We start from the raw sequence: 27,743 nt of genomic DNA, 5'->3' as shown, positions 1-27,743 counted from the left end.
AAATTATTGACCCTAGAACTGTTATCTGGGCATTGGAGGCATAGGCTACATCCTTCGTGACACATGATCTGAAGAAGTAAATTTTCAGAATGATTTTGGAACCAAAGCATGTATCAGTGTGATAACATTTTGTGCAATCTCTTTTATGACAACGCAGTGCCTTACATCTTTATATTTGATCTTAGCCAAAACACCAAAAAGTAATAACTTAATATTTTTAACAAAATAGTCAGAGGGGATATTTCTGAATATTGTTATTTGGTAAAATATGGCATAGGGATGGTTGTAATAACAATTTCTGTATTCTTTTTTGATCATCTCTAGCCTTACTATCATCATTGTTTAACTTTCTAACCAACATGGTGCATCCAAGACACTCTTTTATATTTTGTTTTTATTAATCTTATTACAGAAACAATATCAGTTGGTTTATACAAGCAAACACAAAGAAAAATATTTTACTGCCATAGATTTGTAATCTTCACACCTGAGTCTTTCATATAATATATTTGCCATCACAGGAAAAATGATATCAAACTGTGCACACTTATGACATTGATTTTATAATTAAATATCTCTATTTTTCCATTTCAACATATTTAAATCTTGTATTATATCAACACTATCTTCATATTTCTGCAGTTATCTGCAATATTTAAAATCAGTGTCTGTCCTTTCAGCTATCATCCTCCATCAACCAGCAACCATTGTGTACAGAGATTTTCTCTAGGGAGATGATTCCCTCCTTAGGAAACCTAAATGAAACAGATGAAAACTCTTCTAAGACGAGGGGCATCACCTTCCCCAACTTGAAACTATAATGTAAAGTGGTAGTAATTAAAACAGCATGGCATTAAATCAAGGCAGACCTGCAGACCAATAGGATATCCTGACACAGATCCTCAAATATATGATCACTCAGAGCAAGAAATATGAAATGGAGCAAGGAAAGCCTTATCAACAAGTGGTGCTGGGAAAATGAGGCAGCTAAAAGCAAAAAAGAAAAGAACTTAGACCTCTTTCTAATGCCAGGCATAAAAGTCATATCAGAATGCATTAAGAACTTCAATATCAAACCTGAGAACATAAGGTACATGGAGGAAAACATAGGTAGAACCCTCCATGACATTGAAGCTAAAGGCATCTTCGAAGATGAAGCATCAGTGACCAAGTGGAAGCAAAGATAAACAAATGGGACTACATTAAACTAAGAAGCTTTTGCACCTCAAAGGAAACAGTGACTTAGATTCATAGACAGCCCATAGAATGGGAAAGATTATTTACCCAGTACCCATTGCATAAGGGGTTAATATCAAAGACATATAAAACACTGGTAAAACTACAAGAAAAAGACATCCAACCCCATCAAAAAATGGGGAGAGGAGTAGAACAGAAATGTTCTCAAAGAAGAAATTTACATGGCCAAAAGGCACATGAAAAAATGCTCTACATCACTAATCATCTGGGAGATACAAATCAAAACAGCAATGCCATATAATCTTAAACCACAAAGATTGGAAAGCATCCAAAAGAACAAGAACAATCAGTACTGGCTTAGATGCAAGGAGAAAAGGACTCTCATTCATTGTTGGTGGAAATGCCGACTGGTCTAGCCTTTTTGGAAAACAATATAAACATTCCTTAAAAAAATAGAATTGAGCTCCTATTTTATCCAGCAATGCCTCTTTTGGGAGTATACCCTGGCGGCCCAAAAACACACAGCAGAAACACCATCTGCACTTCTATGTTCATTGCAGCATTATTCACAGTAGCCAGAATCCAGAAACAACCCGAGTGCCCGAGAACAGACAACTGAATAAAGAAACTATGGTACATCTACAAAGTGGAATTCTATGCAAATACTAGGAAAAGTGAACTCATGAAATTTGCTTATAAATGGATGGACATAGAGAGTATTATGCTGAGTGAAATGGATCGGGAGGAGAGGGACAGACATAGAATGATCACATTTGTGGGGTATAAAAATACATAGTAGGAGACTAATATCCAAGGACAGAAAAGAAATTGTCCAGGAGGACTGATCGATGGTTGAAATTTTGCCACAGGTATGTGAGGAATAGAGGGCAGATAGCATAGAGAAAGGATTATTATGATAATAATATTTGGAAATGATCACTCTGGACCAGAAATGAGTGCTGAAAGTAGGTAAAATGATATGCATGATAACCTCTCTGTATCTTTATTGCAAGCCATAATGCACAATAGTAAAGAGAAAGGAAGAGGGAGAGGAAGGGCAGGAAGAGGGAGATGGAGAGGGAGAAGAGAAAAAGAAAAAGGGAGAGGAAGGGGTGGAGGAAGGAGAATGACAGTGACAGGATGAGGGAGAGACTGAAAAGAAAAGTGCATGCCATACAGGTGGGCGAGAGAGGGTGTGTGTGGGGGTAGCTGGGGACATTGGTGGTGGGAAATGTACACTATTGAAGGGATGGGTGTTGGAACATTGTATGTCTGAATGAACCCAATCACGTACAACTTTGTAACTGTATCTCATGGTGATTTAATTTAAAAAATAAATAAATTTTAAATAAAAAGTAAACTCTTCTGAAATTCTTAAGCTCTTCAAAACAAAAATACAAAGGAAATGAATTAGATTTCATGCAGATTTTCAGCTTTCTGTTATATTTCAGTTAGATTTAGCTTAAATACACAGACTTTTACATAGTCTTCTTTATTCAGTTTGAACATTAAGCCTCCTCTGTGTAGTGTTGTTTCCTATTGACAGAATACATGGCAACATCCAGATATTTGATAAACTATTTGACTTCTCTGGATCTTCTATCTAATGTACTTTCAAATAAGGAAACTAGAATAATTTCCTTGTAGTCAGCTTGGACAGCTGTACCCGGTAACCATCTTTCTTTTCTCCATGATTTCAGGAGAGGGAAATGTATTCAGGGGCCACGTGAGCTTAAGGTCCAACAGAAAAATGTCAGGATATTCAGCTTTATCCACAATTGGAGTCTGTAGAGTTCTCTGCCACTATATATACCTCAACGGACTTTTGGATCTTTTTTAGTGAAAACAGCATCATTCTTTTTTTGTTCTTGTTTTGCTTTTTGGGTCACACCTGGCGATGCACAGGGGTTACACCTGGCTTTGCACTCAGGACTTACATCTGGCAGTGCTCAGAGGACCATATGGGATGCTGGGAATTGAACCCAGGTTGGCTGTGTGCAAGGCAAGCGCCCTACCCGCTGTGCTATTGCTCCAGCCCCCCCCCCCAGCATCATCTTTTAAGGGCTGATAAATTAGAGGTTAAAGGAAAAACATGAAGAATGTTTTAATAAAGGTTAAAAAAGTGTTTTTTTTTTTTGTCAGCAAAATAATGCAAAAAAGTCAGTAAAATTGTCAGCAAAATAGTGCAAAACCTGGGAGGAAATTTACTAGGCTTAATATTTGGGGTATAGAATAATTTATATATTTAAAGACAAGTTGACAGGAAGCTACTAGCTAATTGGACTTCAGAAAAACTGAAACTATTGATTCAATATTGGTTAAGAGTCAGTCTTTACGGAAATTAAAGTAAATGTACACTACAGAGTTTTCTATTATGAAGCATGTTAACTGATTGGTTAAAAATGCTTGATATCTTGTCATTTTGTCTTCAGGCATGTGCCCAGATGGTTATAACACAGTAACTATCTATTTTAGTAAGAAGTTGTTGAGCTTCCTTCTAGAGAATCTGTTTGCTTAACCCCAAATTCTCTGTGTAAAATTTGGAGAAAATGTGCCCTAGCTTTGGGTAGGGGAGTCTTAATTTCTTTTTGAATCCAGTTAAGATGGCTCCTGCTAAGGCCTAATATGGCCCATTTTGGAGTTTCATGTTAGCTAAGAGAGAGAGAGAATTCTCCCATAGCTAATTAAGAAAGTCTTCTTTTTAAAAAAAATAAAAGCCTGATACGTTATATATTGTACTGCTTCAGTTTTAGTCCCAAAGTCAGAAATTCTTTATTATCATCACTGCCAGATGTAAGGAAAGAATTGACTTGGAAGTAAAACACCAATTATTATTTAAATGTCACTCTTAATTCTTAATTGACATCATGCTAATGACTGTGACAGATTGAGTGATATGATGATTTTTAAATGTCCTTATTATTCAGTGTATTACTTTTGGAAACAGCATTTGGCAAAAACAGATATTTAAGGATAACAGTGATTAGAGATATTCTGTTTGGTAGCATGTTAACATCTGCCCAAACTTTTTTATTTGATAAGTGACTACTGATTTGTTTGACTGAGATATCTGTGGAAAAGAGTTTGGAAAGAACTGCAGGACTCAGGGGACTTGGACTTAGACTTAAGCTGTCGTGTCATCTTAGAAAGAGAGGCACTTGAAATGTTGGTTTTCAATGCAGTTGCTCCAAGAACTTATCCCCTTTGTTCCTTGATAGAAAAGAAGAGCCAGATTGTCTTTAATTCTTATCAGAAAACAGTTTAATTGTCAGCATTTTAAAGTTAGGCTCTCTCTTTAGACTGGAAGTGAATCTGAAAACTCCCCTGGGCCCATGTGATGCCATTGTGCTATAAAATGCAATGAGTTCCTTTGAAGTTCCTTAGTAAAGTTGAATGTAATCAGGTAGACTTGATTTAATCCTTTTTCTTCTCCGCCTCCCAAATGGTGCTTGAGAGATGCATGGGTCCCACTGGCAATTTCCAGACAACCTGGCAGTTGTCAGTCCGTGGGTCCATGGGTCTGAGGATTCGTCGCTGCTTGTTCTACTCCGGCCTCCCGACAGTGGTACTGGGGGCCCCTAAGGCAGAAGGAACCCAGCAGTAACCAGGGGACCAATGTGGTGCTAGAAATTGAACCTAGGTCTGGCGTCTTCACTGCTGTAATATCTCCCAGCTCGATGTCTCTGCTTTTAATAAATTCAAAATAATTTCTCTGTGAATCAGCTTGTCCTCATTCTTCAGACCCATCTGCACAAAGGCAGGCAGAGACTGTTTATTTATTCGTTCATTCATCTATTTTGAGCAGATAATTGAGAATGTATTGTGCGCAAGATTCAACAATAAATACTTGATCTGTGAGGAGTATATAAGCATAAAAATATTTTATTTCTAAAGAACCTGCTTCTGGTATTTTGACAGATTTAATTTGAAGCCGTGTAAGGAAATATTGCTACTAGTTACAGCTCTTAAATAGTTGCACTCATAGAGATGAAAGATAATGTTAAAAGCCATTGTTCTCAAATCTGTAACTGATTTATAGTTTATTCAAGTACCAGAACTGATTTTGATTCATTACTACCCCAGATAGTTTTTTGAAACATACTATGTATATATATTTTTTATTCTATGTATACTTATGTGTATGTAGTGTACATGTGTGAGCATGCACGTGCCACACACAACTTGCAAAAGTCTGGGTGGGATGAGAACAGGATGAGTGAGTCATGAGGATACAGATTAAAAACAAGGTATATCAGTGTTGCTGGACAAATTGGCAAAAGGTGGACTTTGCTCAAAAGGAACTATTGGTGGTAATACTTGAACTAAGGCAAGAAGTAAAGGTTTTCCTCTCCATTTATAAGACAGATATCTAGTTACTAGGCTCAGAGTAAAAATGTCAGAGGGAAACTAGCAAGCAGTACGTCTGGCTCAGTGTGCTCTATGAAGTGCTCATTGCCTTCAGCTGGCCACCTTCAGAATTGGCCTTAAAGACTGATGTAGCATTACAACAGAGATCAAGTGCCATGGAAATTGGCAAAGAGAACTGTGAAATAAGAGACTCACTCTTGTCCCATAGGAGATAAGTTATTTCTGAATGAAGTTATTGAGGATGAATATATTTAGTTAGAAAGCAAGGCATTTGAGCTGGGTCTTCCTGTAGGGAGGGGAAAAGAAAATTCAAAAAAAATGATGGGAAAGGCATAAACAAAGAAAATTTTCCGGAGTGTGTTGGGGTGGGGTGGAAGGACTATGAGTAGAATGTATGTTTGAGGCAATATAAAAAGATTAGATTGGCGGGGCTGGGGCGATAGCGCAGCAGTAGGGTGTTTGCCTTGCACTCTACTGACCCGGGTTCAATTTCCAGCATCCCATATGGTCCCCTGAGCACTGCCAGGAGTGATTCCTGCGTGCAAAGCCAGGAGTAACCTCTGAGCGTCGCTGTGTGTGACCCCAAAAGAAAAAAAAAAGATTAGATTGGGAGACAAATGTTGCCTTTTTGAGATAATTGAGATATGTGGCTCCCATATTTTGTGGTCACTTATTGAAATACTGGGAGCTTATTAAAACCACAGATAGCTAAGCTGTAGGTCTGGGTTGCGCCATGCATTTTGAGAATGCTTTCAAGGTCCAGGGACTAGTTTGGGGAACCATTGGTATGATAGAAAGAATTGAAGTTCTTAAGAAGGATTGCAGTCATGGAGGTGGAAATGGGGAATAGTTAAGATAATAAATGGTGAAAGGACTTGTGCATATGGTAATGTACAAATGGTCTATGAAAAGGGTGGGACTTGAAGTTCAATGGTGATAAGACTTTGGGCTCATGATTTATAGGCAATGTTTAAAGGATCACTTAGTGTCAGGGTACAGAGATAAAGGGAGAAAGTAACTATGTTGGCAAAATTCCATCTTTATGGATGAAAAGAACGAGAATCCTTCAAAATTAGCCATGGTTTTTGTGTTAGTACGCTGGACCCTTGTTATTATCATCAGCACCACTACCATCACCCTCATTGCTTTTGTTATTATTGTTATTGAATGTGAGGTTTTATTTTTGTAGACTGAATTCCTGAGAGTAAAACCAGTCTATGAATAAGGCTGCTTATGAATATTGCCGCAAAGCGGCCGCGAAATATCTTATAGCCTACTTCTCCTTCTGGGAGAACCTGGCAAACTAATGGGAGTTTCCTGCCCACATGTGAGAGCCTTGCAAGGTCCCCATGGTGTATTAATATGCCAAAACCAGTAACAAGCTGGGTCTCATTCCCCGACCCTGAAAGAGCCTCCAGTATGGCATCCTTGGAAGGACGAGTAGAGAGAGGCTTCTAAAATCTCAGGGCTTGGACAAACGTTACTGAGACTGCTCGAGAAATTCAATGATCAACGGGATGATGATGATGATGATGATGATAATGATGATGATGATGATGATGATGATGAATATTGCCATAAACTAGCCCAGTATTTTAAAAAAGCAGTTTCAATTTAACTCTTTGACATTGCTGCTACAATTCATGTTAATTAAACCACATGTGGTACATGCAAGTGTCATGTGTTAAATTGTCATCAGCCATGTGAGTGGCTCAGACACATTTAGTGTTAGTCACAAATGATAGAGTACTTACTAGATATCTCTTTCTTAAAACCACACCCCCACAATTTAAACACAAAGATACTTTTTCTCCTTCCTTCCTTCCTTCCTTCCTTCCTTCCTTCCTTCCTTCCTTCCTTCCTTCCTTCCTTCCTTCCTTCCTTCCTTCCTTCCTTCCTTCCTTCCTTCCTTCCTTCCTTCCTTTCTTCCTCCCTGGTATTAACCCAAGGTTTTATACATGAAAATATGTACTTTACCACTAAATCCTTACCACAAAGATCCTATTGAGGAAAATGTTAAGGTTTTCTACTTAGTGCTCTAAGAAACATGGGAAGAATAATGAAAATCACCAATCTGCTATTTATTAAAAAAAAGCTAAATTGGAAGAAACTAACACTCACACAGATAATTGGGTATTAAAAGTAAAGACATCACATCTTTCCATGACCAATTCGCTGAAAATGAACAAATAAAATTTAGCCAGGGGTGGGGCTAGGGATGGATTTTTAAAAAATATCTGGGTAGTGATGAATCAATATAAAGTTTAAAATATAAGATTTTCTGTTAGTTTCTCTAGGTCACTACTAGTTTGAAGAATTTTGATTTTTTTCAATTTTTAAAATAAATATGGAAATACAAACTTTTTTTCTAAATTATGAGTTAACTTTTCTGAGATATTGGATGCCAGATACTCCCTTGTCTGACAGCTTAGGAACAAAGAAATGAATGATAATATTCAGTGATTAGAAGACATCTATACCTATGCATTCTTGAGCAAAGTTGGGAAATGTGAACTTAACTGGCATATTCAGAACTGACAATCTAACTGTGGGATCAAAAAACCATGAAAATGCTTTGTAGTCCAAAGTAGGTAAAGAATTACTGATTTGGTTATTCAGTATCTCTACAAACAGGAAGCAAAACCAAACTAAACCAAAACAAGAGAGAGATCCTCCCTTAGAGAGTTAAAATAAATAAATCAACCTAAAACAAATCAGTTTCTCATTCTTAAAAATAAACAAATAGGGCCAGAGAGATAATACAGAAGGTAAGGGATATGCCTTACATGTGACTGCAACCCTGCTTTGAATCCCTGGCATCATGTGTGGTTTCCTGAGGAGTCTCTCTTGAGGACAGAGCCAGGAATAGCCCCTGAGCAAAGCTGGGTGGGGCCCACCCCTTTCCAGCCCCCAATAAGTAGTTATATAAAACAAAACAAGTTTTCCCAGAGAAAAACAGTGATCAAATTAACTGATACTGTTAAATAAATATTTTTATTAGTCAGAAAGGGCTAAGCTGATCTACCAAGGGATTTGGGAAATTGGGGACTCAAGCAGCATTGTGGGGGGTCTGTCTGATGTTACAGACTGATGGAGATATGGGTGGGAACAGAGCGGGAGGGAGTCACAGCTGTTAAATGTTCAGCTTCACTTTCGCTGATCTCAAAGCCACTGCTGGTCTTCTGACTTCCCAGGAAGCTGACCTTCAAAGAGAAGACACTTTCAAGCTTATGTAATTTACCTGTCAAGCAGCGATTGTTGTCATAATAAATTGTCCTCCAAATTATAAGTCTTATTAGAAGGCTCACTTGCACTAGCCACCTAAGACAAATAAACTAGGCACTGATGAAAATGTACATTTTCCTACCACATCTTCTCAGAGGGCTTCTACAACTTTAGCTTCAAGGAATAGTGAAAGTACAGTCTAATGCCTGGCTGACTGGCACAGAATTCATACTCTGTGGGAGGAAATTATAACTAGCATTATTAATCACATTTCCTATGGCATTTATTTTTTCAGCTAATATTTGTTGAAACATTAAACTGTACCAGTCCTTGGACAAGCAATAAGAGCTACTTTTTCATGGATATGTTCTCAGGACCACATTAAGTATAAATAAATATTCCTATGTCTCATTTCCTTTGTAAAATGTGAAATTCTTAAGTTCAAGCCACATGTCCCACAACACACCTGCGATGCTGCGTATATGGAATGTTTCATTTATTGCCATTTCTACTCAACTGTGTGTATATAGAAATATATACAGTGTGTGTGATGCTGAGGCCCAAATAGTCTCCCACATGGTATCCAGGTGTTTTTTCACTGAGTCACATTTACGGCCCTAAGCTGTTCATGCATGTCTTGTTTGGGAATGGGGGCCCTTAGTGCTGACTCAGTACTTACTCCTGATTCTGCACTCAGGCATCACTCCTGGTAGTGCTCACGGGAACTCTTTTGGGTGCTGGGGGTAAACCTGCTTTGGCCATCTGCAAAACACATACCTTACACACTGTACTGTTTTTCCAGCCCCTGTAGATGTTTTTATCTCTTCATTTAAGTTGTGGTTTCCTTGAGAATTTTAATTCTTTCTCATAGTACCATTCCATAATAGTACCATAATCCTTTCCATAATAATACCTTAATAGATTTTTATAAATACATGAATGAACATTTTTCTTGCAGTATTTTCTCCCTGCACCCTAGCGTTAGGTATGGTATATTGCGGAAATATTAACCCTATTGTAAATAATGGTACCTAAATTAAACATATATAATATATATATTATATATATATATATATATATATATATATTTGGGCTGGAGCGATAAGCACAGCTAATAGGGCATTTGCCTTGCATGTGGCCGACCTGGGTTTGATTCCTTGCCCCTCTCGGAGAGCCCAGAAAGCTACCAAGAGTATCTCGTCCCACGGCAGAGCCTGGCAAGATACCCATGGTGTATTCAATACGCCAAAAACAGTAACAAAAAGTCTCACAGTAGAGACATTACTGGTGCCCGCTCAAGCACACTGGTGTGCAACAGGATGACAATGATACAGTTTACAGTGATATATATTTACTCCTGCATTAATTGCTTGACTCCAAAAATAACTAAAAAATAACACCAGAATAAACCACTGAATTCTATGTGAAAATATTCTGTGACGGAACACTATGTTTATATACATTTACTTATAATTTTACTAATTTTATTTTCATATTTAGGTACTTGGCAGCATTCTAAATTGTGCAAGAGGAACCTGTGGAAAAACCATCACTTTATTTTCAATAGTACAGTAACTTAATAAGCTGGTTGGAAAGTAAGAACTATGTCAAGTGGTTAAGTAAAATTATTCCAGCTGTAAAAAGGAAAACTTAAGGACTGTATTATAATCACTTGATGTTTTAAAATATCAGCCAGAAAAATACCTTAAAAGTTCTCTAACTAGGTTTCTATTTACATTTTGCTGGGGGACCCAGGTGACTTTTGCCATGATGTCACAACGGAGCCCACTCAGAATGCAAACCTTCCAGCCCAAGGGCCAGGCACGGACCTCTACGAGGTACTGCCATCTGCCAGAAGTTCTTCTGTAAATATCAATTCTGTAAATAGCCATCCTTGGAAACACAGACAACCTTGATCCACTAAATGTATTGGCTGTAAGTTAATTTTCTAAAAACAAGTTCGTTCTATGCAGTCCGACGCATCATAATGGGAAAATAATTTGCTGAATAATATATATGACACTAAGGTGGCCTTTACAACTCCAAAAGAGTTTTTATAAACCAACTTTGTTGAGTTGGCTGAGTAAATACAAACTCCAGACTGCTAATCTATGGTTGTTTTAAGGGACTGAGGCCAAGTCAATCATCATTTTTACTTCCTATGGGTCCAGGGAGTTCAGGTGGGTGGTCAGGGTCAGATGCAATGGACCACTTGGGAGCTGCTTCTTTTCTTCAGTTGCCCCAGGAAAAAAAGTGGGAAAGGTCACTACAGGTCATCCCTTGTTGTCCAAGTAAGTGGCAGATTTTACTCCTAACAAGGTGGTGATTTATAGTTGGCATGGGCCAGTGGCTGCTTTTCTGTCATTAGCAAAAGAAATATCCTTGAAGATAGAAGGTGTGCTGCCTGAAGATAGAAGAACTCCAGTGGGATGGATTCCATTGTCTTCACCAATTGAAAAGAAGCAAAGCAACTAGGATGGACTGCTTTCCTCCAGCAGAAAACTGGTCCAGCCCAGTACCTGGTTGCTCTTTAGACTTACCTGGAGAGTTACTGCAATACAGAGGGATTTTGGGGTCTCACACTAGACATTCAGAGTTAATTGGTCTGAAATAGCTTGAATGATAAGTCAGATTTGAGTGAATCACAGGTTTAAGGGCTTCCTATTTGAGGGCCAGTGATGCTTTCTGCCTTCGACTAATGAGAGCAATAGTCTTCGTTAATCATTCTCTCAAGGTGGCCTCGGGGTCAGCTGTAAGCAAGCTTTTTTTGTCAGTGTGCAGATTTGTTCAGGTTTCACTCCAGACCTACTGTATTAAAATTTCTGCAGTGAAGGAGCAGCAGTCTCCTAGTGATTCCAATCAGCATCGCAGTTTGAAAATCCTGGATCTAAGTCAGGACCTTGCTGTTCCAGTGTGCTCCACAGGGGGCAGCATCTGCACCTGTAGGAGCCCGCTAGGCGTGTAGTGGAACAATCAAGAAACGAAACCAGAATTTGCATTTTACTAATTCTCTTGGGTGTCTGTATGTGAGTTAAACTTGGAAAAACACTGGTCTAAAAAATAGTGCATATAATACTGTGATTACTTCCAAGGCCTTCACAAGGCACAGGGCTCCTAAAATCTCTTGGATTGTCCTAAGAGACAGACATATCTTTTGTCATTTAAATGAAACAGTTTCTGAAAAGCAACCCAAAATTTAGACTGTTAGTTCTGAGAACCCAACAGGGGTTGTGGATTGGAATTTGCAGTCCCACCTCCTGACCTCATAGGAGGGGAGAGGGCCTAGAGATTGGGTTCAACCACCAATGGCCACTCAGACATAGGAAGTTAAGCCTTTCACAAAACCCAAATGAACTGAGTTCTGTGAATTTTTATGTCTGTGAATGTGAGGGGAGTTAGGGAGAATGGCATACCTAGAGGAGGCATGGAAACATCTTGACCTTTCCCAGTCTGGACCTATGCAATTTTTCATTCTGGCTATTTGAAATTTTACCATTTATAACAAGTAGTAGTCACTTGTCATCCTGTTATTCATTGATTTGCTCAAGCGGGCACCAGTAACGTCTCCATTCATCCCTGTCGTGTGCTAGTGTAGCCCAATGGCGTCTGCTTGCTCCAGAAACAGGAAGAGCACCAAACCGTTCCTTCAGGGTCTTAACGAAGAAGTCTGACCATCTCATAGGTGGACAATCAAGTGTTCTTTTGATGTCCCATGGAATCCAGCGGGTAATAGCTCTAGTCCAGTGGTTGTTGCTAAATCGCATTATGTGTCCAGCCCATCTGATTTTCGACACCTTGGCAGACAAGATAACGTCCCTGATCTCCGATCATCGATGGAGGTCGGAACTCCGGATTCCTTCTCTCACTAGAGTGAAGTGTGATACTCCAAGCATAGCTCTTTCGATTCCTCTTTGGGTGACCCCAATAGTGTTCTCATCCTGTTTTCGTAGGACCCAGGTCTCTGAGGTGTATGTTAGTGCAGGAAGAATGTTGGAGTTGAAAAGATGTGCCTGGAGCCAGAGGTTCTTCATCCTCTTAACCACTTCTTCAATGCTCTTGAAGGCGTTCCATGCTGCTCTCTTCCTCCTGTGCAGTTCAGGTGCCAGGTCGTTTGTCATGTTGAGTTCTCTACCTAGGTACATATAACTGCTGCATTCAGAAATGTTTGTTCCATTGAGAGCAAAAGGAACGTCAGGGACTTGTCTGTTTCTAATGAACATTGTCTTCGTGAGATTCAGCTGCAGACCAACCTTTCCACACTCCTGGTTGAAGTCAACCAGCATTCGTGCCACTTGGCTGATGTTTGGTGTTATTAGAATGATGTAATCAGCAAAGTGGAGGTGGTGTAGTTGCTGACCATCAAACTTCACTCCCATTTCTTCCCATTCTAGTCATTACATGACGTTCTCGAGGGTGGCACTCAAGAGTTTCGGTGAAATGGTATTGCCCTGTCGAACCCATCTCTTTATGTCAATGATCACTTCTTTGTAGAATGGTGAGATTCTGGTGGTGAATCCGTAATACAGTTCGTGGAGGATCCTGATGTACTGAGTTTGAACACCCTATTTGGCTAGGGCTTTGATGACCGCTTCAGTCTCAACAGCATCAAAGGCCTTCTTTAAATTGATGAATGTTAGAGCGGCCTCTTGAACTTTTGAGAAACCTCAATGAGCTTGGTCACCATGTGGATATTGTCGATCGTGCTGAATCCTTTTCAGAACCTGGCTTGCTCGAACGGTTGTCCTTCATCTAGTGTTCTGTCTAATCTATTCAGGATGACTTGAGTGAACAATTTGTAAATGACAGACAACAGACAGATCGGGTGATAGTTGCTGATGTTGTGGATGTCTCCCTTCTTGTATAACAGAAGTTCCTGTTGGATGGAACCTTGGATTCAAACAGGTAGCATGTGAAGAACCGAGCCAGTGTATTGAAGAGTACTGGTGGCAGATTCTTCAGGTGTTCAGGTCTGACCTTGTCTGGACCAGGTGCTATGCTTCTTTACGGACAAAATGGCGTGTCAGATTTCGGAAGGGACAACGTTGGAAATGACATATCCATCTTGCAGAATTTGGTATGTGGGCAGGTGGACGTGGCTATCAAAGAGATCCAAGTAGATGTCGTGGATAATTTTCTCCATTGCTATTCTGGAAGATGTGATAGATCCATCAGGATGTCAGAGGGCAGTCATCTTGGTTTTATAGTTGGCGAAGGGTAGGTGGGCATCGCAAATACTTTTCCCAGCTTCTGCCAGGAAAAGAGCTACTGCCAACACTGCTGCTCTTCTTTTTGAGGTCTTCCTTTATCACTTCTCTGCACAGCTTTGCAAACTTGGACATTAGCTTGTGATTGCCTGAGGCTTGTGCCAAACCACATTGTCGAATGAGCTTGAGAGTTTCCGAAGACAGGCATCTGTTTGTGGCTTTCTCACTCTCAGAATTCTTTGTACAGTCATGGAGGTGCTGAACCAGTTGATCGTATTCCTCGTCGATGTTGTCAATGGAGGCATCTTCCCATATTGCCGCAATAGTGCCAAAGAGCTCCCAGTTGGTGGTCATTCTGGGAGTTCTCTTTTTAAACATTGAAGCCCTTTTTCCCCTCTCTGTGAGCCTCACACGTGAGTGAAGTCCCAAGGAACCCAGGTAATAACAAATAGTATTTTTGTAAATAAAATGTTTCTGAGTTCAGTGCTCAAATCTGATAAATTAGTTGATTTTGAGGCGGGGGATCCTGGGAATGCCTGATTGATAGCCATACTGGTCAGAAGTATGGATAATCCTGACTTGCAACTGGTGTCTGATGTACAAAGAGGCTGTTGCTGAAATCCTTAAAGTTGGTAAGAAGTAGAGGTACTAACCTAGGATTGTATCCAATGTCTGAAGTGATGGTGAGGATGTGCACAACTTTCTAGGATTCAATAGGGTTGGAAGCCTCAACCTCCAGAATCTGTTGTTGTTTATAGGTATGTAGTGTCAGAATGAAACTGAATTCTTGAACACACCTAGTTGTAGAATGCCCTGCTGGCATTAGAACATTGCTTGTTGTATGTATGGGAAATACCCTTCCCGCCATTCACATATACAAGAATTAATACTGAAACCCTTAATTATGGCCACTTGTATTTTGCTAACTGGATTTGGTGATTATATTTGAATTGTCATCTTTAAAAATATTATGGTAAGATAGCAAATAAGTCATAGCCAATCAGGGATGTGAAAATGCGTTCTGATATCTCTGCAGGAGGGATTTATACATACCTCACATGGATAAGGCATTGGTTCATAAAATTAATAATATGTATGTTAGATGTAATAGCTTTAGAGGTATAATAGCATGTGATCTCTATGGAAAATCAGAGTGATAATTCAACTTATATAATAAGCAGGTATGCCAGACACATTTGTAGGCAATTTCCTGTAATTTATAGCTATTGCTAAAGCTGACATAATGAACCTTAACCCAAAGGCCAACAGTGGTAAATAAACTGATATAATAAAATTATACAGTTTAATTCTAGGATAAAAGTAAGGCTGCAGTGAGGGACTGAAGAAATAGCACACAGGTTATGTCTTGAATGTGGCCAACCCAGGTTCAGTTCTTGGCACTGCACATGATCTCCTGAGTATTGCCAGGAGTAATCCCTGAATGTAGAGCCAGGAGTAAGCTCTGGGCATCACTGGGTGTGACCCAAAATCCAATATTTTTGACTTTTTTTTATTAAAGCAGGGGTCCTAGGTGATGATGACTCAGTAGAAAAAAGTACCAGACTCAAATTGTGTGAGGGCCTGTGTTGAATCCCAATACTGTCCACTGTGCCATCCTTGTAAACACTGCTGTCTGGGACCCGATACAACAGAGCAGGTAATCTCGACACAAAGGCTCATGTGTGTGAGCACTGGTGAGCACTCATGAGCACCACAGCCCCCCCTTGATGGGTTCTAAAACCAGGTGTGTGAGACCTACAGTCATTGCAACCACAAGAGCAGCAAAGCAATAGGGGGTTGGGTCAGGGAGTAAAATAAAAGAAGAAAATGGAGAGTAAAATGGGATTGTTCCTTGAAATACAGTGGGGAAGGGAGGAAAGCCTTCCTGAGAACATGACATCTGAGCCTCCGAAGCAAAGGTATGAGCCACACATCATTTTGGCGGAAGAACACCAAGGAAGATACGGCGAAGGGGAAAGTAGTTAGGGATATGTTTGGAAAATAGCTGCAGGCCAATTGCTCATAAATTGACTCATAAACCACAGTAAGCCTTCATAGACAAGAAAACAAAGCAAGATTTATTAAAGCTTAAGCTGCATCTGAATCACTTGGGGGCCGCATTAAAGTGCAATGAGTCAGTGTGTCTGAGGGGCACCCAAGTCCCTGCATTCCAAGAACGCTCTCAAGACATGCTGCTACCACCACACTTGGAATAAACAAGAGGGTTCTGGGCCCCAGAACCTGAGCAACATGCCCAGTTGTCACACACCTCGGTGTTGCACAGGCTGACTCTGCTCTCCAGAGGTTTCCAGCGGAGACCTTGTGACTGCTTCATCTGTAGCTGCTTAGATGCAGGAAATCGAAGGGGCCTGCCCCAGAAAGTTCCTTCGTGCACTGTGTTCACAGAAGTTATTTATGCTCCCTTCCTTTCAAAGAGAGCAAGAAAATTGAATGCCTGTTAGCTATTACTCCTTGTATGTTCTGTCATGAAATATTTGAAATATATAAGATTTCACTTTCCACCGAGACAAATGATACTTTTGGTGGCCATCCTGACGTTTATGCATAAAAAAGCAGGGTTGGAGGTTTAGTACTGTAGATAGAACACTCGCCTTTCACATGACAAACCTGCATTCAGTTCCCACCACTGCATAAAGCCTCCTGATCCCCCGCCAGGAGTGATCCTATTTGGTATGGCCCCCAAACACAGCAAAAACAAAAAAACATGAAGAGTCTAGAAATCTGATGAGTTAAATTTGTTTTGAGCAACTAGAGGAAGCCATCTACTTACTGAACCCTAGAGAAATGCTCCATATTGGTCCAACTGCCCTACTTCACTGGTCTATTTCATCTTTGTGGTTGCTTTTCTTCAAGAATGGGAGATTCTTGTCCTCACTAATGTGATAGTTCTAGGATGTCAGAGATTTCTTAAGAAGTTTAAATGCTCATTTCAATCAGATTTAGCAGCTTGATTATTTGACTCTGGGCCGTTTCTTGAAAACAATCATTGCTTGCATTGACAAGTGGCCAGGGAGATAATACAGAGGCTGAGTTGCATATCTTGCATGCAGTCAGGCCTTTTGAGTAACAGTGCTCAAGGTCCCCTGAGCACTTCTGGTGTGACTGAGGTAATCCTGAGCAGCAGTGTACCCTCAGGCCCTTGAATGAACCATGTGCCAGTGTGGCCAAGAATCACCCAGGAAGGGCTCTTGGGCGCCTTTAACCAAACAAACAAAACCCAAAAACACTCACAAATGACTTCAAAGGAAAGGATGGCTCCTCATTTTCTTCTGTTGCTTGGTATTCACAGGCTCTTCCTTGCTGCCAGGGTGGAGGGGATGAGGAAGTGGGGAGATGTTCTGTGTATGTACTGTATATGACATTGCCTTGATGAATGATACAGTTTGGTTTGGTTTGTTTCCCTCCCCTCCCGTTAATTCTCTGTGTTCTTTTTCCTTTGTGCTGCACGATTAGGACCCTTCAGTGGGACACAGACCCCTCAGTGCTCCAGCTGCAGTCAGACTCAGAACTTGGGTATATGTCTGCTCTTTTGTTACTCCTTTTATTATTTCTCTGCTACAGTTGTGTTAAAATGCTGGAGCTGTGTTGCTCTTGTTTTTTCCCCCTTTTGTTGTTGACCTTCCAGTTTATTAAATCAGCTTGTTTCTTCTAGTTTTCATTATAAACTTGAGCTTGGAAGAAAGTCTCTCTTTGTGGAAAACACCACAAAAAGATGACTTTTTTAACCTCCCCCTTTTAATTGCTGTAATTGCATATAAGCACCCGTTAAAACAGAAATGCAAAAGCCCACATTTACCTCAAGATTGGGTGCTCGGGTTCTGAGGTGTAGATCCATTGACTTTATCCTAACCATCCTCTCCTTTACTAACAAGTTTCCTTAGTTTAACCTTTGTCTAAAATCAGTATCAGAATGTCCTGTCTTTTTTGTTTCTTTGAAGTATTTTTTTGGGCTCAAATGAAGAATTTAATTTGAATTAAATTTGGACATACATTGTTTCTGTTAAAACAAAAGCAAATTTATCGAGAAATCTTCATTATTGAGAAATCTATAATAGATGGTCATCTACTTGCTGAAAGACCCTTTGCAGATGGAAATGTTTGGTTACAGGTCAAAATGTCATTCAAAAGAAAAATCCATCTATAAGAAAACATACAGACATAATCTGGGAACTTGGTTTCTCTTACAGGATTGGAGTTTGCTATCAGCGCACATGATGAATTTTCAGTGGAATGCTTGCACTAATTGGTATTGAGACTTAGGAGAGCTAACTATGTCATATCAATTTTAAATTCAGTGAAATCAGTTGTAATGGAAATATTCACATCTATTCAACTGGAAAATGTTACAAACAGCCTTGCTCATTTTTCTTCATTTTCTTGTTTTCTTGCCTATTACTAAATGCTGACCAATACACCACTGGGTACTTCTGAGACCAGCAAATCTTTGGATTTCATAGAAATAATTTTTATTTTTAAATATAATCCAATAAATTCCAAGGTGGGATTTTATTGTTTATTTTGAATTTCTGAGATTATGGGTCATGTATCTCTGGGTTTCTATCAATTTCATTGCCTGCTTTAAGTGTGCAAGGATGCTGAAGGGCTCACTACATATTAGGCTAAATGCCATCAGCATATCTTCTTTTCTATATGTAGATTTTTTTTCTTTTTGGGTCACACCCGGTGATGCACATGGATTATTCCTGGCTCTGCACTCAGGGATTACTCCTTGCGGTACTCAGGGGACCATATGGGCTACTTGGAATTGAACTCGGGTTGGCCACATGCAAGGCAAACACTCTACCTGCTGTGCTATCATTCCAGCCCCTATATGCAGAAGATTTTGTTTTGTTTTGTTTTGTTTTATTGAATCACCAAGAGAATAGTTACAAAGCTTTCAGGTTTTAGTCTCAGTCATACAATGATCGAACACTCATCCCTTCACCAGTGCACATGTTCCACCAAGAACCCCAGTATACCCCCATCCCACCCCCCACCCTGCCTGTGTGACAGATGACTTTCACTTTACTCTCTTTTTACTTTGATTACATTCAATTTTTGACAGAAAACCTACTATTATTATTATTATTATTTGGAATTTCCCCTCAACAATCAGACCTCCAAAAAAGGCATCATTAGATAATTTATTTTCTATTGCTGATAATGAAGATCATATGATGTCGAAGGGCCGAGACAGCGGCTGCATGGTTTTGGAATTCTGGTATTTTAGTAATTATGTCCAGAGGTATTTCTGCCAGCAGCTGGTGCATTCCGAGATTGGTTTGTGTGCCTCTGGGATCATGGCAGTTCAGGAGCGGAGGAGCTGTTCGTGGGTGGCTGCTCGGGGTCTCGTCTAGGCAGGGAGCAAGGTTGGTTCCACCCCCCTATTGTGAGATTTCTCACACACCCCATCACTGCAAGCTCCTACCTCTCTGTTCAATTGGTTCTGAAAGGTGGCAGTTGCCATGCTGCTGAAAAGGGGAAAAGGCCAAGGGACAAAAACACTTTCCCTCCCGGGGTGGCACGGGGCTGTAGCTTAGTTCATAGTCCAGGATCATTTCTATATGCAGAAGATTTTGTAAGACTCACAGCAGTGCTAAAAATACCTTACCATTTCTGATAACTGATACATAATTTTTAACTTTATTAAAAATTCTCATGCTACTTTCAACTTGCATTATTTAAATAACCAATAAACGTGGCCTTAAACCAAGCAGAGAAATAATGATATATAGGTCATGGCTATGGGGAAACCGCTATTTTCTTCAGTATTTTGTTGCGCTTAAGAGAGGAGATGCAATTGGCAGAGACTCACCCCTACACACTTACATTCCAGATTTTTAAACAGATTGTGACATTGCTCGCTTACACTTGCTGATGTGTAATAGTTAGGATTTTTTCTATTTTTGTCTATCTTGCAGGCAAAACCCCAGTTGATTATGTGAATTCAAACATGTGATTTATGGGGCCATCGAGATAGTACAGGGATTCAGGAGCTTTCCTAGCAACTCATGCACCTTGGTTCAAATCCCTAGGACCACATATGATCTCCCTGAGCATCACCAGGGCATCACTTCTAAGCAGAGCCACAGGATAGTCTCTGAGCACTGCTGGGTGTGCCTTCCTCCCCCCTTCCCCTAAAAAAAATACCAAACCAACAAGCCTGTGATCTGTAATGCAAGGAAGACATACCTATGGCTTCTAATTCCTCAGCTGTTTTCCTTCATAGTGGGTCCTATGAGCCAGAGACAAGATATTAGTCTTTCTCTTCACTGAGTGGTTTATCTTAGTTTGGGAGGAACATTCAGTGATTATTTGAGAGGTTATTTTAGCTTCATTATAGCTTCAAATATTACTTTAATGAAAATTTTCTGAGAACCCTTATGTGTAGAATGTCTTTTAATTACACATAATTTTTTAAATGAATCTCAGGCAACTAGACTTGCTAAGGACAATTTTGTTTCCTCTTCTTGATCCATGGCGAAGGATAAGTTATAGCTATAGATTTCTCTGTCACTTGATTTTTTGAAAAAAAAAAGCTTTATGGAATATAATTGACACTAAAAAACATTTAAGAATTTTAGTTTAAGGCCAGAGAGATATTACAAAAGATAAGATGCTTACTTTGCATGTGACCAAACCAGAACAATACCCTGCATTGCATATGATCCCCTGAACACCGCAAGGAGTGACCCCTGAGAGCCAAGCTAGGAATAAACCCCAAGCACTGCTGGATGAGGCCTAAAGTAACAAAGCCAATAAAAGTATTCTAGTAAGTGTCAACATCCATGAAACCATTACCCATTACCCAATCCAAAGGATTAACTTATTTCATATCCCCAAGTTTAGTTTCCTTCTGCCCCTTTGCCTCCTCGCTATTATTGCTCCTCTCCTTATCTGACTTCTGTCATTAAACATTAGTTTACATCTCCTCGAATAGCACATGAATAAGTCATGGAGCAGGTACTCTTTTAATTGATTTTTACTCCTGATAATTATTTCAAGATTTCTATTAAATGTTTAACAGTATTTATTCTTTTCAAAGAAAATGGAAGCACTGTGGATCAAACTTTTCATTTCATACCTAAAAAGCATGGGCATTACCACTGAGCAACACCTCCATCCCCAGAGGGTCGGTCCTTTTTAAGGTTGAGTGCTCTCTTTTGTATAGAAACATCATACTCATAAGTCACTTTTGGGGCTGAGGTGGGGAGTTCCTGGATGATTTTCGGGAGAGGAGTCCCACCAGAAATTTTGGGTAACCCAGCCTGTGTTCAGTGCAAGAAGGTCATTCTGCCCAGACTCTGCAGGGATGGGGATTACCTAGGCCACCCTAGCAGACATGGATTCTCCTGGGTCACACCTAGGGGTGCCTAAGGAATCATGTGGTGCCTGAGATTGAAGATACCCTGGGTGCTTACTAGACATGTATCCTAACCACTGTGCTATTTATCTTCTGGCTCCTATAGTTACTTTTTTGTTTTTTTTTCTTTTTGGGTCACACCCAGCGATACTCAGGGGTTACTCCTGGCTTTGCACTCAGGAATTACTCCTGGTGGTGCTTGGGGGACCATATGGGATGTCGGGGATCGAACCCGGGTCGGCCGAGTGCAAGGCAAATGCCTTACCCGCTGTGCTATCGCTCCAGCCCCTCCTATAGTTACTTTTTAAAATGTACATTTGTATCTACTTTTCGTTCCTTACAAATAAAATGACTATGAACATTGACTTAAAAAATTATAGACAGGTGCTTTCATTTGATTGGGGGTAAATATCAGGTAAAATGAATGACTCACAGAAGAAATCGTTAACTAAAAATCTCCAACCCATTTTTTAAAATTTTATTGAATCACCATGATATAGTTTTTCATGTAACAATCACACAATGATCAAACACCCACCCCTCCACCAATGCACATTCCCCACCACCAATACCCCCCAGTATACACCCCCTTTCCCACCCTCTTCCTGCCTCCATGGCAGACAATATTCCCCATACTCTCTCTATACTTTTGGGCATTATGACTTGTAACAGACACTGAGAGGTCATCATGTTTGGTCCATTATCTACTTTCGGCACACATTTCCCATCCTGACTGAGTCCTCCAGCATCATTTTCTTAGTGATCCCTTCTCTATTCCATCTGTCTTCTCCCCTCAGCTCATGAAGCAAGCTTCTAGCTATGGGGCAATCCTCCTGCCCCTTCTATCTACTGTCCTTTGGTGTCAGCCTCATGTGATGTTATTCTATACTTCACAAATGAGTGCAGTCCTTCTATGTCTGTCCCTCTCTTTCTGACTCATTTCACTTAGCATGATACTCTCCATGTCTACCCATTTATAAGCAAATTTCATGACATTATCTCTCCTAACAGCTGCATAGTGTTCCATTGTGTAGATGTACCAAATTTTCTTTAACCAGTCATCTGTTCCAGGGCACTTGGGTTGTTTCCAGATTTTGGCTATTGTGAACAGTGCTGCAGTGAACATTGTCACTGTCATACAGATGTCATTTCTACTGTGTTTTTTTGCATCCTTGGGATATATTCCCAGAAGTGATATTGCGGGGTCATATGAAGGCTCGATTTTTAGTTTTTGAAGGACTGTCCATATTGTCTTCAAGAAAGGCCTGTTCAACCCTTTTCAAAGTGAACAATGTAGAGATCCTCAGTAACTCTTCATTCCTTTTTAAAGTTTTTTTTATTGATATAGTTACTCCACATTTTTTAACACTTGAATGTTCTTAATAAAAATTGGTAATGATTTTTAAAGAAGTATAACATGTGTTATTCCTTTGAATTTTCTTAGTTACTTATGGCATTAGATGCCTGTGTACTTATCCATCTGAATATGTTCTCTGGTTATTTCTAAATTGGTACTATTTTGACTGTTATTAGAATTTTGAGAGTTCTTTATACTTGGGATATAATCCTGTATTTGATAATATGTGTAAATATTTTCTCCTAGTCTAACATATATTCTCTGTTGTTTTACCATTGCTTTCAAATAAACACGTTTTTTAATGTTGTTCTCAGATTCCAATTTATAAATTTGGTCTTCTGTGGATCATGCTTTTATTGTTATGATTTAAAACTTTAATGATTCTTAAATGTGTTAGAATTCTTAGAATGCAATTCACTTATAAAACCTTTTGGGTTTGAAATTTTATTATGAGGAATGTTTAAACACAGATTTAATTATTGAAGCTAAGTCTTGGGATTTGAGATTATCTACACTTTTCTGAGTGAGGTTTGACATTCTATCAAGTAATGTGTTTCTGTTGGCAAATTTATTTGCTTTGAATAGTACCTATGGAGGTGGGGGGGGCAGGGGCAGAGCAGTTGAATAGCAGGCAGAGTGGCTGGCCTTGCACGTGACTGGCCTGGGTTGAATCTGGCATCTCAATATGGTTCTTCAGGGCCTCCCAGGAGCCATGAGTGAAGAGCCAGAAGTAAGCCCTGAATATTGTCAGGTGTGGCTCAAAAAACAAAAGCAAAACAAAACAACACAAAATAAATAAATAAATTGTGCCTATATTTTGTTTTCTTTGAACCTGCTTATTTTGTGTTTTATTTGGTTTTCCTTTTCTAGTTTTTTGAAGTGGAAGTAAAATTAGTTTTTGAGAGTTTTCCTTATTTCTAAGTGTGGCATTTAGTTTCAGAATATTTGGGTATTTTTCACAGACCATTCTGTTAACACTGTAGCACTGTAGCACTGTCATCCCGTTGTTCTAGATTTGCTCGAGCGGGCACCAGTAACGTCTCCATTTTGAGACTTGTTTTTGCTGTTTTTGGCATATTGAATATGCCACAGGTAGCTTGCCAGGCTCTGCCACGCGAGTGGGATACTATTGGTACCTTGCCAGAGTCTCCGAGAGGGACGAAAGAATCAAACCAAGGTCAGTCACGTGCAAGGCAAACTCCCTACCCATTGTGCTATTGCTCCAGTCCTCTCTTAACACTCGTTGATCCCCATTGATCGTCGAATTTCTCGAGTGGTCTCAGTAACATCTCCATTCGTCCTAGCCCTGAGATTTTAGAAGTCTCTCTTTACTCGTCCTTCCCAATGTTGTCACATTGGAGGCTCTTTCAGGGTCAGGCGAACGAGACCCAGCATTGTTACTGGTTTTGGCATATGACCACACCATGGGGAGTTATCGAGGCTCTCCCATGTGGGCAGGAAACTTTCGGTAGCTTGTCAGGTTCTCCCCGAGGGAGAACTAGTGACATTTCCTCTGTTAAAACTAATTTAATTCTCTAGCGATTAAAATATTTTTTTTTAACTTTTGGGCCACACCCTGTGGTGTTCAGAACTTACCCAAACTCTGCACTCAGGGATCACTCCTGGAGGGACTTGAGGAAACATTTGGGGTGCTGGGATCAAACCCAGGTCAGCTGTATGCAAGGTAAGCACCTTACCCACTATACTATTGCTTCAGACCCTAGAGAACATATTTTATATCATTCGTGTTTTTTAAAACTTGTTGAGACTTATGTTTACTAATCTGATCTGTCTTAGTAAAAGTTCTATGTGCCATCCATAAAAAAAGATATATGTTTTTTGTTATCAAGTTCAATTTTTATATAATTCAGTTCAGTCAAGTTGATTGATTATGTTGTTCTCTATTACTTCTATTATTATATCAATTACTGGGGGAGAGGCATTGAAGTTTTCAGTAGAATTTTTATTTTTCTGTGCTATCAGTTTTTGTTTCATGTGTTTTGAAATGTTATTGTTCATGAATAAATGTTTAGAATTCTTATGTTCTTAAAAGTATGATCCCTTTGAAATTAATCACTATTAATAATTTTTGCTGTGACATCTTGGTTGTCTGCTATGAATATAGCCACTCCTGCTTGCTTTGACTGGTCTCAACATGGTATATATTTTTCATCCTCTTAATTTCTAAGTTCTTTGTCATTTTACATTTTAAGTTCATTTTTATTTTTTTTCTTTGAGGGCATCTGTACTTATTAAATCAACTTTATTAAATCAAAATTATCAAGATTGAATGCACTTACCTTAAATATATGGGCAACTGTCATTATTTATTTTTAAATCTTACTTTGAATAAATATTATACTTACAGAAAAGTTGCAAAATAATCATATCGTTTCCATATACAATCATCCTGCCCACTTGTTATCACTGTTCAAAGGGTTATGAGATTGACTTTTGACTTCTCTATATATTTTTCTACCTCTTCACATAGAGTATGAGTTTGTTTACCTACAACTATCTTTTGTGCTATTGTCATACAATTTAATGATACATTTGATATAAATCACATGCATTCTTTTAAATTTGTTTTGCACAGTCATTTTTTTAAAAAAATAATTAAAATGAGAAAAAGTTATTTACATATTCACTATGTATGGTATTCTCTACTTTCTCATATACACCTGAGCTTTTATAAAGGATTATTTTTCATTGATCTGATAATGAACTGACCATACAGTTTTTTCTTAATTATTAACCGTTAGGGCCTGAGAGATAGCATAGGGTTAAGGGGCTTGCCTTCCATGCAGCCAACCCTGGTTTGGTCCCCAACATCACATATGGTTCCCTGCAAACTGTCAGGAATGACTCCTGAGCACAGAGTCGAAAGTGATCCCTGAGTAGTGCTGATAAGGCTCAAAATTTTAAAAAATGAACAAACAGCTACAAAATATCTGTAGATGATAGTACAAATAGTAAATAATGTTTAATGACCAAATAGCAGGTTTAATATGCAAATCTATACTCCTTGATTTCTAGGTTTAATTTCATTTCTTTTTCAGATATATTCTATTTAGATATATTCTATTTAGGGTGCATATATTGTTTTAAGATCATTTTTAAAAAGATTTTACTTGGGGAACTGGAGAGATAGTACAGGGGTTAAAGCACTTGCCTTGCATGAAGCCAACTCTAGTGACCAACTCTGGTTGAATTACTGGCACTGCAGATAGTTCACTGACTTGACTTACCACATATTTTTACAATAATGTGTCAATGAATATCAAAGCCCTTAGATTGTTTACAGTTCTTGACAGTTGTAAACAGTACTGTCATGGATATAGAAGTGCATATACATCTTTGAATCACTGTTCTTTATCATAATAATTTGACCAATATGTAGGAGTGGGATAATTGGATGATACGGTATTTGTTTTTTTGAGATATCTCCATATTGCTTGGCATAACCAATTCACATTCCCACCAACATTACTAAGTTTTTCTTCTTTACATCATCTCCAGTTTTTTGTTGTCTCCTGTCCTTTGGATAATAGCCGTTTTCACAGAGTGAAATGACGTGTTGTGGTTTTGATTTGCATTTTGCTAGTAAGAAAAGTTGCTGAACATCTTTTTGTTATCCTATTGGCCATCTCTGAGTCTTCTCTGGAAAAGTGTTTACTTCAACCTTCTGCCTGATTTTTTAAAAAAATAACGTTGCTATTTTTTTGAGTTTTATTAGCTCTTTATATTAATTGGATGTCAGTCTGCCTTGCGAGGTGTGTGATTTGCAAATATCTTCTGTTCAATGGGATGTATTTTTATTTTGATGCAAATTTCTTTCATTGTACAGAATTCTGTTAGTTTGATGTAGTCCCATTTGTTTATTTTTGCTTTTGTTTCCCTTTCCATTGGACTCAACTCCCTAGACACAAAACTTGATATCAACCTTAAAACTGTATCACCTGCATATTCTCTTATGCATTTTATAGTTGTGGGTCTTCCATCTATTTCTTAGCCATTTTATTTTATTATTTTTTAAATATAGGAACTCTGCTATTTATTCAGCCATTGATTAAACTGATTGAATTGGCATGAACTCCATATTACTTTTTTTTTAATTGAATCACTGTGAGATAGTTACAAAGCTTTCATGTTCAAGATTCAGCCGTTCAGTGATTGAACACCCATCCCTCCACCAGTGCACACTTTCCATCACCAGTGTCCCCAGTATACCTCCGTCACCCCCACCATCCCAGTCTTTACCCTGCCTCCATGGCAGGCAATTTCCCCAATACTCTCTCTCTCTACTTTGGGGCATTATGCTTTGCTCAAATTTTCCCACCACCATTCAAGCCTGCCTGCCAGGGGCAGATGCTAGATCATTTATTTCCCGTTGCTCATTTTGAATATCATGGATGCCATTGCCATGTACTTCTGGATTCCTAGTTGGTAAATCGTTGGGTTCCAGAGACATTTCTGTAGGACACTAATCCATTTTGGGATTCAATTGGGCATCTCTGGACCAGGGTTTTTAGTGCGCTAAGATGACACCCAGAGGCACATTGTGAGTTTGACAGCCAGACCAACAAGCAGGCGGGGAGCCGGGAGGGACAGCCCGGTGACTCTGTCGCCATGCAGGTGGAGATTTAGTCCTGGAACCCGAATACCTGGGCCTTCCTTGTGGAAGCTCTTGGTCGCTGGGGTTTCATCTAGAGTAGGCAGGAAGAGTGCACCTGCTCCTTCTGGGGTTCTTCGGTGAAATTGGCTCGGTATGGGGCCCGGAGACATCTCTGGCACTGCACTATGGTGTCTCCCAGGACTCACTGCTGTGTCTCTGGCTTTTGATTTCTTTTGAGATTTATTTATGGGTGTCTGAAGTAATAGAGTTTACAGGGTGGCACTGGAGTTGTTTTGTGGAGGTGACTGCCAGTGTGTCCATGTGTATTGGGAAGTGGGGAAAGGTAACTCACTCCAACTCCATGAAAGCCTAGAGATTTCAGTCACAAAACCC

At 39.4% G+C, this 27,743-nt stretch overlaps 1 protein-coding gene across 2 annotated transcripts in view; it reads left to right on the top strand.

Moving 5' to 3' along the window:
* DYNC1I1 (dynein cytoplasmic 1 intermediate chain 1) overlaps positions 1-27,743 on the top strand; it is a 395,478-nt gene that overhangs the window by 57,644 nt on the left and 310,091 nt on the right. The window contains exon 5 of one of the 2 annotated variants that reach the window (XM_055140999.1): positions 17,469-17,528. The exons of the other annotated variant lie outside the window; for it this stretch is intronic. Coding sequence (XP_054996974.1) covers positions 17,469-17,528 — 60 coding nt within the window. The remainder of the gene's footprint in view (positions 1-17,468; positions 17,529-27,743) is intronic. 2 annotated transcript variants of the gene reach the window in all.

The sequence above is a fragment of the Sorex araneus genome, chromosome 1 (genome assembly GCF_027595985.1).
Source record: "Sorex araneus isolate mSorAra2 chromosome 1, mSorAra2.pri, whole genome shotgun sequence".
Lineage (NCBI taxonomy): Eukaryota > Metazoa > Chordata > Mammalia > Eulipotyphla > Soricidae > Sorex > Sorex araneus.
This window is presented reverse-complemented; position numbering and strand designations above follow the sequence as displayed.